The sequence below is a fragment of the Chelonia mydas genome, chromosome 7, assembly GCF_015237465.2.
Source record: "Chelonia mydas isolate rCheMyd1 chromosome 7, rCheMyd1.pri.v2, whole genome shotgun sequence".
In the NCBI taxonomy this organism is placed as follows: Eukaryota; Metazoa; Chordata; order Testudines; family Cheloniidae; genus Chelonia; species Chelonia mydas.
In genome coordinates this window covers 92,502,848-92,517,296 of record NC_057853.1, presented here as the reverse complement: position 1 = coordinate 92,517,296, position 14,449 = coordinate 92,502,848, and the positions used below count along the sequence as shown (strand labels likewise).

Below are 14,449 nucleotides of genomic sequence, written 5' to 3'. Positions count from 1 at the left end.
TTTGTTAGTCTCTAAGGTGCCACAAGGACTCCTCGTTTTTACTGATACAGACTAACACAGCTACCCCTCTGAAACCTGTATGTTTCTAGTTACACAAGAACAAAAAAGACAGTCATCATTAGTACTTCAGGGTTCATAGGTTCCTCAAAATGAAAACTTAATTCTGTATGAGACACTATGTCTCCAGGTCAAAAGTCTGGAAATATAGACCCAATTTATATCCTGGCTGAGACTGTGAGCATTTTTAAATTCAATAGCCCTTATAAGTTGACGTATAACTTAAAACAACACAGCACATCTGCAGAAAGGAAAACAGAACCGAACAACTGAGCCTTTCAAAGACATTACTCGAGAGGTTTTAAGACAACATACAATGCAGTCTATATTTTGTATGATTTTAAGTTACTTTATTTACTAAACTCAGTGAGCCAAGAGGAGTCAAAATTATATTTAATATATTCTGGGAGGAAAAAAGTAAACTAATTACATTATTAGATGGTTAACAAGTAGTAAATTACATTCCTCATCTCTTGATCAGTTCAATAGGAAAAGTGTTTTTAAATGGGCAACAGACAGCACAATAAGATATACTTTATAGCCTCCTCTTTTCCAAACTCCAGACTCTAACCAGTGTTCCCAAATTGTGGTTCATAGAGGACTTGCTGGTAGACCACAAAGTTGGCTTTTCATATGGTGCTGTCTATCCTGCTTGTTTCCAGATGCTAAACGTTGCATTAAAATACAGCTAAATATATATATATTTTTTTCTAATATTACTTTTCACTGTAAGCAATTGTTGCTGTCACATAAATGTTACATGATTACATATGGAGGGAAGGTGGTCCACATGACTGCAAACAAGAGGGGAGATTGTCTATCAGACTCTCTACTACAGTATGGCTTGCAATATGAAAAAGTTTGATAACACCTGGAAACTCCTAAGACTTTCATAGTTAATTTAGTGGTGGGTTTTTAAAACCATTTCAGAACATCAGTGGAAAATTCACAATCCTCAAATTATTCAGTGCCCAGGTCACCATCTTGTGGTGGATTTTTTATTTCAGTAAGTAGAATTCTAATGTAGTAAAAGAGCTAAAAGTATTACAGGCGAAGTATATGTTATGATCAGAAAAAAATTAATAATTCAAGAGCCAAAAATTCTACAAGTTTAGACCATTTAATACCACTGAATTCACTGTAATTGGTCATAGAGACTGCCCCAGAAGAACTGTAAAAATTTCAGGGGACCTATCCTAGAAATACTGCCTTTGTGTGTGTGTTTAATTAAAAAACAGGATCTTCTTGTCACTAGCAAACTTAGAATCAGTTATTTCTCCCTTCTGTCTACCATATTTTGTAAAAATAATAAAATTTTGAACAATAAAAATCAAAAGTTTACTTTGAATAAAATAAAAAAAGAATCAGAACCAAGCCATTCTTATACAAGGTAAAATTTGATAGATGGTCAGTGTAGTTTTTGACGAGAACAAAAAGATTAGGTTTCCCTCACTGGAGCTATTAATGATTAGATTTGATTTTACTACTGTGACATTTCAAGGGTACAATCCAGACTAATGACTGGCTGTGTCATCCCTGCTCTCTAACCTGGGATGCTTTGCTTTGCTGCTGTAGCTTCCAGTCTGGACTGCTCACAACCTCCAGCACACAAGTCACTCCCAGCTATGTCTGTGGATATGCTGCAGCCAGCAAACCACACCTTGGCTCTTACCAGCCTGGGTTATACTGCAGGGTGACCCCAACACCTCCCACACAACAGGGTCCCGGAGCTCAGGCTCCAACCCGAGCCCAGGAGTCTACAAAGCAGTGAAACAGCCCCACAGCCTGAGCCCCACGAGCCCAAGTTGGCCGGCATGGGCCAGCCAAGGGTTTTTTCCTTGCTGTGTAGACATACGCTCAGTCAAGTAAGGCAACAATGTGAGCATCAAATGTTGAAATACCTGAAACTTATGAAAACATAACCTGTGAAATCCCATACATTTCAACTGATACCTTGTGAAGGACCACAGAGTATACTGTCATAATACCAATTCTCTGTTTCTATCTCCTTCACAACCTAGCTCTAGTTTAGCATGCAAAATTGGGTACAGTTAGGCTTACTTCTCCCACCCCCACATTCCAAAACAGTTAGTTTCAAATCAAAGGATTGATCTTGCATGCCCTTACTCATCATATCAATAGGCCTACTAGGAAGAGCAAGTTGTACTTATGCTGGGGTTCGCAGGATTTGGGCCCTAACCCTTAAGCAGGATAGGAAATAAAACCATTAAAAAAAAAAAAAAAAAGCCACATGCACACACCCAAAACATAGCCTGCTGCACCAAACCCAACTCAGGGGAAAAAAACAGAATAAATAGATAGTTTCCTCTCCCTCCCCCACAATGCCTGGAAGGTCAACAGACTTGGGCTTATGAAAAAGACAAATGAAATATATGATGAGGCAAGTGCCGTCCACCAAGAATACTAAGCCTCCTGGGTGCTGAATAAATTATTAAAATATAACTTTTGGTGAGAAGAAAACATATATGGCAAATCAAAGGCAATGGAAATATGTTTGAACATTTTTACAATGAAATCGGTGTAAATAAAAAAAGATTGAATAAAATTACAAGGCGTGAAATGGCATATCCTTACTTATGAATGCTTTATTGTGCAACCTTAATGTTCTCTTAAGATTGTTTCTGGGTATAATACTACCAGGTACTTCTCCAGTGCTTTTCACCCAAAGATCCCAAAACATTTTACAAGCTAAACTTTCAGATCAAACCTACGCTTCCTTCTAGAAGACAGGTTTCCTGTCTGCCCTTCTAAAACTTGCTTGCCTCTTTCCCCTCACTTGTACTTTTGGGTAAGTTACCCAATTCCAAAGTGCTGATTCCTCTCCTAAGATGCTAGTACTAAGATAATATCTCTGTTGCTGGTATGACCACCACTAAGTTGAGCAGCAATGATGATGACCCACAAAATGTCTTAGCTATTTAGAGAAGACTCATTCTAAATAATTTAAAATAATATTTTTTAAATTAAAATACTTTCATAGTATTGCCACAAAACCATACCAGCATCAAGTGGCCCAACAAAATACAGGCAGCAGCAAGAAATTTTCCTTTGTTCAGCATTTTGGGAATTGTGCTGCTTGCTCAAAAACTGCAAATGAGGAGAAGACCTAAACAGAGGGCAGTATAACAGGTGAATGCAAAGAATGGGCTGAGTGGAAAGCAGGCTCACATTCAATGATGGGGATACATAAAGTACTCATGTCCCCCTCTCACAAAAATGCCCTCTTCAGTATAATAGATCAGGTGCTGAGGAAAAATACCTGTTGATTTCTATTTTACAAGTAAGTAAAAGCAAGTGGTATACTTTAAGATGCTTTTTCTGCAATGAGATCCATGCAGGTGGACCTCTGCATCCCCACAGAGCCTCACTGATTTCAATGGGGCTCTGAGAGACTGCTGAGGTCCACCTGTGAAAAACTTATTCCAGGACCAGGGTTTTAATTTTTAAACTGCATGTGATGCCTATGTCAATCTATAGCTATTTTAGAAAACAATTTTTAAATGAAAATACAGTTGGCACATTAGCCAGTATAGTCAAACCTCATTTACAGTATTTGAAACCCAGTTACCAGAAGCATTTGACAACAATGCAAAAATTTTGGTGCACAGCCAAAAGTAATGGCTTTCTGAGCACTGGCTTCAAAATTTTCTTCAAGATCTGCTGGATCAACAGGATGTATATGTTTAAGCCATATTAGTAAGGCCCTAACAAAATTCACGGCTGTGAAAAACACGTCACGGACTGTGAAATCTGGTCTTTTGTGTACTTTTACCCTATACTATATAGGGTTCATTGGGGAGACCAGTGTTTCCCAAACTTACTTCTGCACTCGCGTTCAGACGTGGGCCAACAGCCAGAAACCACCACTCTCTGGCTGCCCAGGTCTGAAGGCAGCAGCGCAGAAGTAAGTGTGGCAATACTGCAACCCTCCTATAATAACCTTGTGACTCTCCCACAACCGTCTTTTGGGTCAGGACCTCTACAACACCATGAAATTTCAGGATTTTAATATCTGAAACCATGAAATTTATGATTTTTAAAATCCTATGACTGTGAAATTGACCAAAATGGACCGTGAATTTGGTAGGACCCTACACATTAGCCCACAAGTCTTGCTGAGGCACATGAACATCTATAAACAATAATCAGCTCTAGAGAATCAAGCTGAATGGCTATAGTTGGGATGCCAGCTCTTCAGATTTTGAAGTCTGTGCTCGGTGAGCTCCTCCAGTTATCTGGAGGTTTTGGGTTTCCCTGAGACCTTCAGATAATCATAGTTTTACTATAAATGCATCTCTCTGGTGTGCTGAACCATACTCAAATCATGTCTATATCAACTGATGAACAAACAGCACAATTTTTGTCACTGCTTTTTCAGCTCATGTTTCATAACCCCTTTTTGAGTACACCATTATACTACACTGAATGCACTACAATTATTATTTGAGCTCCAAAAGTGTCCTTGGCATTATATAAAGATCATGATTGTGATCTACTATCAATTCCAAATTTTTCATCTGTTCCAAATTCTGCAAACTGTGTTTGTAGTCCTTATATATGCACATTATGTTTTTATTCCAGATCTCATTACCCAGTAGTTGCCATGGATTGAAGTTTATGATGAGCCAATACCTGCCTATGTTCTCAATTTATCTAGATCTCCATCATTAGTCTATATTCGCTGCATTTTCATTAATCCACCTACGTTTACATTTTCTGCCAACAATGCCTGGCGTGACACTCTCAGGAGCTGGGTGTTTTCAGTAGAAGGCTCTGAGCTGCAGGTCTCCCAGCCAGTGGGGATCATGGTGAATTTGTTTCTCACCTCTTTTACAGAGAAGATAGTGCTGAATTGAATGCTCTGGAGAATTTGTTGAAAAACTCATTATATTCTGGTGGGGCTGCGATATTAGAATAGATCCCCATTCTCTTGTGTGTCTTTTCTCCTGCCCCTTTACCTCACACATCCACTAGTGCTCTTGGAACAGATCATCACCAGATGGAAGGATTGTGACATCCTTACCAATGCAATAGTGACACTAGAGGTATGTCATCCAATAATCAGCCTCCTCTCTTCACCTTCCCTCAATTCATTTGCATGCTATAACTGCATTGGTTAAAATGAGTTAATTATTAAGTATTTTCTTAAACTAACAATCAAATGTTTTATCAAAATTCTGACATCACAGAAAAATAAAATTCTAATAACAAATTGGAATAAAATTGGAGTACTTTTCCACACATAAAAGCAAACTAACATAACAGAACATTATTATAAAGGATGCTGCAGAATATTTTACCCTTATTTCTTATATCACCAGTTCAAATGTAGACTAAAGCTATTAGGCTCCCCTTATTCCCTGGTTAACATATGATTTTCTACTTCTTTCTTGCAAATTTGGGAATTAGGATTCTTTAAGATATTACACTTCCATAACTTCAATAGCTCTCTTACCTAAATTCAGAGGTCAAAGAATTTACCTAACTCCCCAATATCACGCTAAGCTGAAGTTAAATAACTAATATTGTCTGTTATCAAAATGTATGCAAACTGTTCAAAATTTTGAACATATTAGACTCTTCTGCCCACAGGAATTAGCAGGAATTCATCATAAAATTTGATATCATTTGGCAAACACCCCTCACAAAAAGTTCTGCAATAATTAGTAAGTATAATTCATCAACTCCACTAAAAAGAAATTATAAACTGAAAACTCTGGTTTTACAAAATCAGAATGTTTATCCTAATTTTATTCTTGAGAATATATCTAACCCAGAAGTCAATGTACTCTACTGTTTCAAAAAGCTAAATTTGGGGATGATCATTACCTTGAAATTAGTGCTGATCTGGTGCATTTTGAGGAAGTTCCCATCTTGCCACAATTCAAAATTTACTTCTCAGTGAGAGTCTGCAGTAGGCAAACCTCCCGTTGACGCCACATAATTTTCCAGAGAAGTAAAGGGCAATGTCTACACCAGGGAATTTAACCAAAAAACTCTCATCACTTTTACCATCAGTCCCTAAAGAGTTTACACAATTTAATTTCAGATTTGACAGACAAAGGAGGCAACAAAACAACTAAACAAATTACTTACCACCCTAATCTACTTTTCACATCTGTTTTTAAAACTGCACCAAACTGAGTATCTTAAGCACACACTCAAATGTAAGTAAATAAACTTTATCCAAGTTCACCTTAAAATTACAGGCAATCAAAAGTGGCAAACGTGAAACCAGTCTTTTCCCAATATTTTTAATGTAATCTCCAAATATATCTCATTGCACCTTTTACAACAGTGCTGGAAATTAAATGGAATAAATTATGAAGAGGCACTTGAAAGTGGGACACCAATGACCATTTTCAAGGTTGTCTAAAAATTAAAAACAAACAGTTGTTTATTTTCTTGTTTACCATCCCAAAGCATCTTTACAGACATGGAGAGTAGTACAGTTTCGCCATTCATTCCTGTCCCTGGGTTATTCCTCCATTAAGTCCATCCCGGTCACGTCCACATAAACGATTCACTATCTAGTCTGTGGTCAGCTTCTAGGTCTGACTGACCTTGATTATATTTGCATTATTTTCTTTAGCATTCTATCATCTGTTTGTCTTCTCCAGTGTCCCCACCATCATAATCTTTTCTATTACAGCCAATCCCATACCCGGACTTCACATCACTTCTAACTTCATTTCTCTTAAAATCATTCCACTTTACACCTACCATTTTCTGAAGAGCTCTCATCTCTACTGCTTCCAGCCTTCTGATGTCTGTTTCATGTAACGCAGCAATACAAAATACAGCACAGAAGGTTATTGGAAGGCATAAGCAAACAAGGAAAAGCTGGACAAGCAACAAAACAAGAATACTACAGGAAAAATGTAAACAAATCAAGAATGCTGGGATAATGGAAGTAATAAGAGCATCGTGCAAAGTGGTATAGAAATCACAGACTAGATAACTACAGGAGTCAGCAAGAAAACAAGATATGAAAACAATATACAAAAGATTAAGTTGTATGGAAATGCATCGTTGGCCTGATTGTAACAGTAAGAAAGGCTACCAGTGAACTGACAATAAATGCCAAAGACATGCTGAATGTATAGAAGGAGCATTATAGCAGTGGGAACATAATACCGACCACCTGTCCAGGATGGTCACAGTGATTGTGAAATGCTCAGGGAGATAAGAGAAGCTACAAAAATAAAAAACATTGTAATAATGAGGGACTTCAACTATCCCCATATTGACTGGACACATATCACCTCAGGACAGGATTCAGAGATAAAATTTCTAGACATCATTAATGACTGTTTCTTGGAGCAAATAATCCTGGAACCAACAAGGGGAGAGGCAATTCTTGATTTAGTTCTAAGTGACACACAGGATCTGGTCCAAGACATGAATATAGCTGCAGGGAAACTACTTAAAAACACCATAAATAGAGGCTCAAACGAAATACAGACCCCAAATTTAAAAAAATAAAATAAAAAACAAAACAGTAAGGGGAGCAAAAAATGCCACCATGGCTTAACAGATTAAAAGAGAGACAGAGGTAAAAAGATATCCTTTAAAAATTGAAGTCAAATCCTACTGAGGAACAGAAAGGAGCATCAACTCTGGCAAGTCAATTGTAAAAGTATAATTAGGGAGGCCAAAAAAGAATTTGAAAAGCAACTAGCAAAAGACGCAAAAAACTTAAATACATCAGAAGTAGGAAGTCTGCCAAACAATCAGTGTGGCCACTGGACAATTAAGGTGCTAAAGGATCACTCAAGGAAGACAAGGCTGTTGCAGAGAAGCTAAATGAATTCTTTGCATCAGTCTTCACCACAGATGATGTGAAGGAGATTCCCACACCTGAGCCATTCTTCTTAGGTGACAAATCTGAGGAACTGTCCCAGATTGAGGTGTCTATAGAGGAGATTTTTGGGGGAAAATGGTAAACAGTAATAAATCACCAGGACCAGACTGTATTCACTCAAGAATTCTGAAGGAACTCAAATATGAAATAGCAGAATTACTAGTAACTGCGGTATGTAACCTACTGCTTAAATCAGCCCCTATACCAGATGACTGAAGGATAGTCAATATAACATTTTTAAAAGGCTCAAGAGATCCTGACAATTACAGGCCAGTAAGCCTAACTTCAGTACCAAGCAAATTGGTTGAAATTATACCAATGAAAAGAATAATCAGACACACAGATGAACATGAAATCGTAGGGTAAAGGTAAAACGTGTAAAGGTAAAACCATGCTTCACCAATCTATTAAAATTCTTTGAGGGAGTCAGCAGGCATGTGGACACGGGTGATCAAATGGATATTGTGTACTTGAACTTTCAGAAAGCCTTTGAGAAGATCCTACATCAAAGGTTCTTTAGCAAAGTAAGCGGTCACGAGATAAGAGGGAAGGTCCTCCCATGGATCAGTAACTGGTTAAAAGATAGGAAACAAAGGGTAGGAATAAGTGGTCAGACAAATAGCAAGGTCCCTCAAGGATCTGTGCTGTTCAACATATTCATAAATGATCTGGAAAAAAGGGAGTGACTGTGAGGTGGCAAAATTTGCAGATGATACAAAATTAGTCAAGATAGTTAAGTCCAAAGCTGACTCCGAAAAGTTATAAAGGGATCTCACAAAACTGGGTGACTGGTTAAAAAAAAAAAAAAAAAAAAGTTTATAAAATCAAGTATTGTGTGGAGAAAGTGAAGGGAGTTTTATTTACCCCCTCACATAACCCAAGAACCAGGGGGTCACCCAATGAAACTAATAAGCAGCAGGTTTAAAACAAACATAAGGAAGTACTTCTTCATGCAATGCATATTCCACCAGTGGAACTCACTGCCAGGAGATGTTGTGAAGGCCAAGACTATAACTGGGTTCAAAGAAGAATTAGATAAGCTCATGGAGGATCGGTCCATCAATGGCTAGTAGTCAGGATGATCATGGACACAACCCTATGCTGTGTGCGTCCCCAAATCTTAGACTGCTAGAAGCTGGGACTGTACAAAGAGATGAATCACTTGATAAATGCCCTATTCTGTTCATTCCCTCTGAAGCATCTGGCATCGGCCACTTTTGGAAGACAGGACACCGGGCTAGATAAACCATTGGTCTGACCCAGTATGGCCATTTTTATGTTGTTAGCATCTTGACAAATTGCTGAACCCTTTAATTCATCCAAATGCAAACGTTCTAGACATGCTAGATGAACAGGACACCTTGCAAGGCAGAACAGATGTCAGCACTTGAACCACTCACAGAAGAAGAAACAAAAAGAGTAGTGAAGCAGTTGAAAATGGGAAAGCAGTTGAAAGTGGGCAGAAATAGACAACAAAACATTTGAGATGCTAACGTTGACTGGACAAGTGTTATCAAAACACTAGGAAAATATATATAAAAAGGTATGGGAGCAAGAGGAGGTTCCAGATGACTGGCTAAAAGGCAATAGTTGCACCAATCTTGAACAAAGGAGAATAATTACAGAGGTATAAACTCATCATCAGTCCCAGGAAAAAAATCACAATGAAAACAACTGTCAAAAAATTATGGCCAGTTTTAGAGGAAGCAGTAGGTGAGGAACAGTGTGGCTTCTAACCAGGCCTAAGTTACATTGATTAGATGGTTATTTATAGAAGCTCTTAAATGTGCAAACTGCTATAGACTGACTTCACAAACCAGACACAGTATATTCAGTATGAACTATTTGCTATCAACAAACATTTTGGTTAAAATGTAAAAAAGCAATTCAAGTACAAAAAAGGCTGAGAATTGGTGAGAGAATCTGACCCAAGTATACCAAGATGAAGAATTTGAGGGTCTTCAGAAGGGAAAGGGGGAGAGGGGTAATGAAAAGAATTGTCCAGAATTTTCTTCTTTAGTTAGATTCTAAAGGAGAACTCTTATTATTCAGCGTAATCCTCCTAAAACAACTGCCTGTAACATTAGATCTTTGACAAACCCAACATATCTACAAGACTCAGCACTTTACAAAAGTTAACCATGCATTTAAAAAAAAAAAAAAAAATGCTCATGAGCTCCAGCAAAAATTACATAAAATATAATTTACTTATTATGTGCTATCTTGCAGAATTCCGAACATACTTTATTATTAGTAAAACCAACATTTTAAGTAAAGCATTTTCAGTATTAAAGCTACAGGTTTTTTGGCATTGCTAATGTAGGTAATTATAATTATGATTCAATATAACTCAGAAGCAAGTTGTGTTAATTTTATTTTAAATTTGAAACCATCTGAATCAACTTTTAAACAAGTTGAACACAATATATATCGTATTACGAATACAAAGTGTTGTCATATTAGCATACAAAAGCCCACAGCCTATGGCAGGCTCTAGATGGAATGGAGGCTGAGAGCACAAACCTGTCCTTTAGCAGCAGCATGCCATTCATTTCCAGATACAGTAACCATTAAACCAATCTTTGTCTAGCCCCAGTTGAATGGAAAATATTTTTCATGAAACTTTCTATTTTATTAAAACATTAACACCTCAAAATAAAAATACACACATTCGTTATATCTAATGCAATGCTATCAAAAAGAAATTAGAAACAAATATCATCCCAGAATGTGATAGCCCAAGTGCTCTGAAAGTATTTATAGTCGGTGACTTAGACAATAACCTGAAATGACCCTGATTTATTTCCAGCTCAGTGCAACAGGAGTTACGCTGCTGGTAACGTAGAGTGAACAGCCTTTCTTTTGCACTTTCCCCTCCTGGACCCCGCACGGACCCGGGGGCTACTTATGGCACCAGGACCAAAGTGACACCCCACCTCATATACTGTTGAGTCCTACCCAGGATGAAGCTCCTATAAGCCAGAGAGACATGACCAATAGAGAAAAGGAGCCCTGTTCCTGCAGATGCCTTGATATCAGTACCACTAAGTGACCTTTTATTTGCCCTAAGAGAGAAGATTTCAGTGCTGGGAACAAGGTAAGAAGGAGGAGGTTAGGAGGTCTAATGGAGGGATTAATGGGACAGAGAATAACTATATATAAAAGGGTTAGGTTTAGGATTAGAGGACACTTGGGAGAGAAAGATGGAAAGTTAGTGAGAATCTGGGCAAGGCTTGGAGGTGGGAATGTGGGATGCATAAGAAGAAGATGGTTTGTTTTTTTAAATGGAAGATGAGTGGAGAAAAGATTTAATGTGAAAGTGTTATTCATGCTCTCATTTTTGGTCTATTATCCGTATAGGTCCTGATTCTATAACTGACACTACACAGGCAGATCTCTGTCCAGCCAGGAGCCCTTCTGAAGTCAGCAGCATTACTCGCATACATAAAGTTGAACACATGCATGCATGCATGCAAGCAAGCAAGCAAGCCTGGGACCTAAAAGATCATTAGTAATTTGCCACAGCTAGTTTCTTGCACTTACATACTTTCTCTTCCTGTAATAGATCATAATATACCTTTTCTTCTGTTTCACTGTCATGTTTTCTCTTTCCCTCCATCTTTGTTTGTCCTACCCTCTCTTTATCTCCTCCCCCATATTTTCTCTCCAATTTCTCAAATCTCTGATCAACTTCTCCTTTTCCATCACATCCATCAGTAAACCCACACCCATTCATCCACCCCATTCCAAACTCCCTTAGCCTATCCACCCAATTGTTCATACACAAATCTTGAAAAACAAGTAGTAGACAAATGACTAAGAGGTAAGGATGACTAAGGGGTCTAAAGTGAGAATTCAAGTGTCCTTCCTAATCCCCATCCTTGACCCTGGGAAAGGGAAAGGTGCTGGGATTTTTTTCTAGGGCGTTGTCCCTGGGTCCTATCTGTGAGCTCCATCTTTTGTAGTCTCCAGCTAGTAGGTGTCTGAAGTTTGAAGCACTTTCTGGCTGCTGCAGAGCACTCTCTCTGTTTTCCCCCGTCCTACCATCTCCTGCTGTAAGGTTGGTAGCATAGAGAAGAGTCACTGCTGATCTACCCTCCATTCTGTTTTGGATCCCTCTCCTCCAGTGAAAGGCTCCCCCCACTGTTTTCAGCTTTCAAACAAAGAAACTGACCTGGTTCTTGTCCCTTTCACTGCTGCCCACTGGCTCCCAACAGAAGGAGTGAAAAGTGACAAGTTCTGGTAAGTTTTAACTCTAGGGTAGGTTAGCAAATGAATCAGTAACAGGAGAAACACTGGAGTTATCGGCCTAAAAAAAAAAAAAAAAAAACTCTGAAAAGCACTGAACTAGCTTATATTTGGTAGGTTATCTTTGTAATTATGATGAATAGAATTTTTTTCCACCACAAGTGAAACCTTACATTCTGTAAAAGTGGATGATACTTGCCCAGAAGTGTTTCCTACTCACTGTGGGCAAGTGGATTTTTAAAGATCTGCCAACCATTTCACATGCTAAAAACTCTCTCTAGATATTCTTTGGCTTCCTGTTTTCTACCATATCAACTTCAAGCTCCTCGCCTTCACTTACACAGTCTTGCTCCAGACTGCATCTGTTCTCATTTCCCCCTACTTCTCCCACTCTTGGGTCTCCACCTTCTCTTGAAACAATCTTCCACTTCTCATTAGCCAAATGCTCTCTTTCCCTTCCTTTAAATCCCTCTATAAGGCTCACTTCCTCTATGAATCTTTTGTACATTGCACTTGAACAGTTGCTCCATGTTTTCTCATTTGTGTACAAATGTAAGTTCTTCTGTGGAAAGAGAATATCCTTTTCTGTGCTTTATAAAGTACTCTATGCACTTATGGTGCTTTATAAATAACTATGAATGATAACATCACACCTAAAATTTGACACATTGACAGCAGTCACTCAACATCGTTTAAAAGAAAACAGCTGCTTTAGACAAAGTCTACTTTCCAGATAGCAAACTTCAAACACCTTTATTGAGAGAAAAAATCGGGAACTGGGCTATCTAAACTACAGAACTCACACAGAAGTATTAAAATTAATTCCATGCCATGCTAGCCAGCAATTATCTTGTTATGTAGTGAAGAAGCCCTTCCCATCAACAGTCCCATAAATACTAACATTGACAACAGAACAACTAGTTTCTGTTGAAACATATATCCTGTTTATTCTGTAGATAGATGTAACAAGTTATGCAACATTAAATATTACAATTTGGCAAAACACAATTCATATGGGGAAAATAACATTATACCACAATAGTTCAGTGTGCCCTGAACCCTGATTTTTAAAATAAGAGCACAGTTCTCAGTATAAGAAATAAGACTCCCAACTCTACTGAATGTCATTGTTTCTAAATGTTGACCTATTTGGAATAAAATAATCAAGAGCCAATAAATGCATTTACATATGTTTTACAACATGCTGTGGTGCAGTATTAAGGCCTTAATGACGAGTTCAACAATACAAGGTATGTTACCAGCTTCCTTAAAGCACATAGAGTCTACCCCAACACAATACACACAAGACGAGAGCAGAGAGGTGATCTGGTCCCACATTTAGGTAGTTGGCTACCCTTTCCCAGCACTCCCCAAACTACTCTTTTCGCCACGGGTACAGCGTGCCCTCAGGACCTTCCAACTCTCCTCTTCCCTCGGAGCTTGATAAATCCCACCCAGTCTGCAGACACATTTCGGGGAGGATGTTACCACCCTAATCCCCATGTCTAGGAGACTCTATTCCCCCTGGGCCTCCATTCCTTTTAGTAGCAGGCGGACACATTAATGCTGATTCACGAGTTCCCAGATCACAAGCAGCCTGTTACACATACACAACAACGGGGGGGGCAACAACACATCTCCTGCCACCCGGTAGCCTCTTACACAACAGAAGAGGGCCCACTACCCCACCCCCGAACGGGACGAGGGGTTCCCACCACAGCCCCACACACGACAACCATACCCGGGCAGGCGGAGCCACTGCTGCAGAAGAGGCGGCCGGGAGGCACCGAGGCTCACCAAGGAGGTCAGAGTCCTACTGAGAAGAGGGAGCAGCCGCTGCCGCATATCCCGGCCCCACTGCCAGAGACCAGCTTCTGCTCACTTCCTTCCCTCCGCCCGCCCCTTTCAGGGGAAGCTGCCCCTCAGCCCTCGGCCGGCGGAGGCGCCATCTTCCCGCCTGCTGGCCAATCCCTCCCCAGCGCCCGCTGGCTGCTCTCCTCGCAGCTGAGCCGCCGCTCCTGCACTGGCTCCGGCCGGGCCTACCACCAAGGCCGCGCTCCCGGGCTCTACCTGACACGGCTGGGGGGTATCGCTGGTGCTGCGAAGCGGGGCGGCGAGGGGAAGAGAGGAGACGGAGAAAGAGGAGCTGGCTTCGCAGCCGGGCGGCGAGCCGGGGAAGCACTTATGGCTGCGCGGAGTCCGGGAAGCGCTGCTGCAGCGCGGAGCACGGCCACTCAGGCTGCGGGTGTGTAACACTCA

The 14,449-nt window shown here is 39.7% G+C and overlaps 1 protein-coding gene across 9 annotated transcripts in view; it reads right to left on the bottom strand.

Moving 5' to 3' along the window:
• The window catches only part of IDE (insulin degrading enzyme), a 114,618-nt gene that overhangs the window by 84,074 nt on the left and 16,095 nt on the right, over positions 1-14,449 (bottom strand). For 2 of the 9 annotated variants that reach the window (XM_037905011.2, XM_043552097.1), the window contains exon 1: positions 14,261-14,407. The exons of 3 other annotated variants lie outside the window; for them this stretch is intronic. Coding sequence is in view for 4 of the 6 variants with exons in the window: in XM_037905009.2 (XP_037760937.1) it covers positions 12,117-12,251; positions 13,932-14,035 (239 nt within the window). In the remaining 2 variants the exon portion in view is untranslated. Of the gene's footprint in view, positions 1-5,907; positions 6,044-12,116; positions 12,252-13,931; positions 14,097-14,260; positions 14,408-14,449 lie in introns of those variants that run through there. 4 more of the 9 variants (XM_037905009.2, XM_037905008.2, XM_037905010.2 and 1 more) reach the window with 4 other exon arrangements.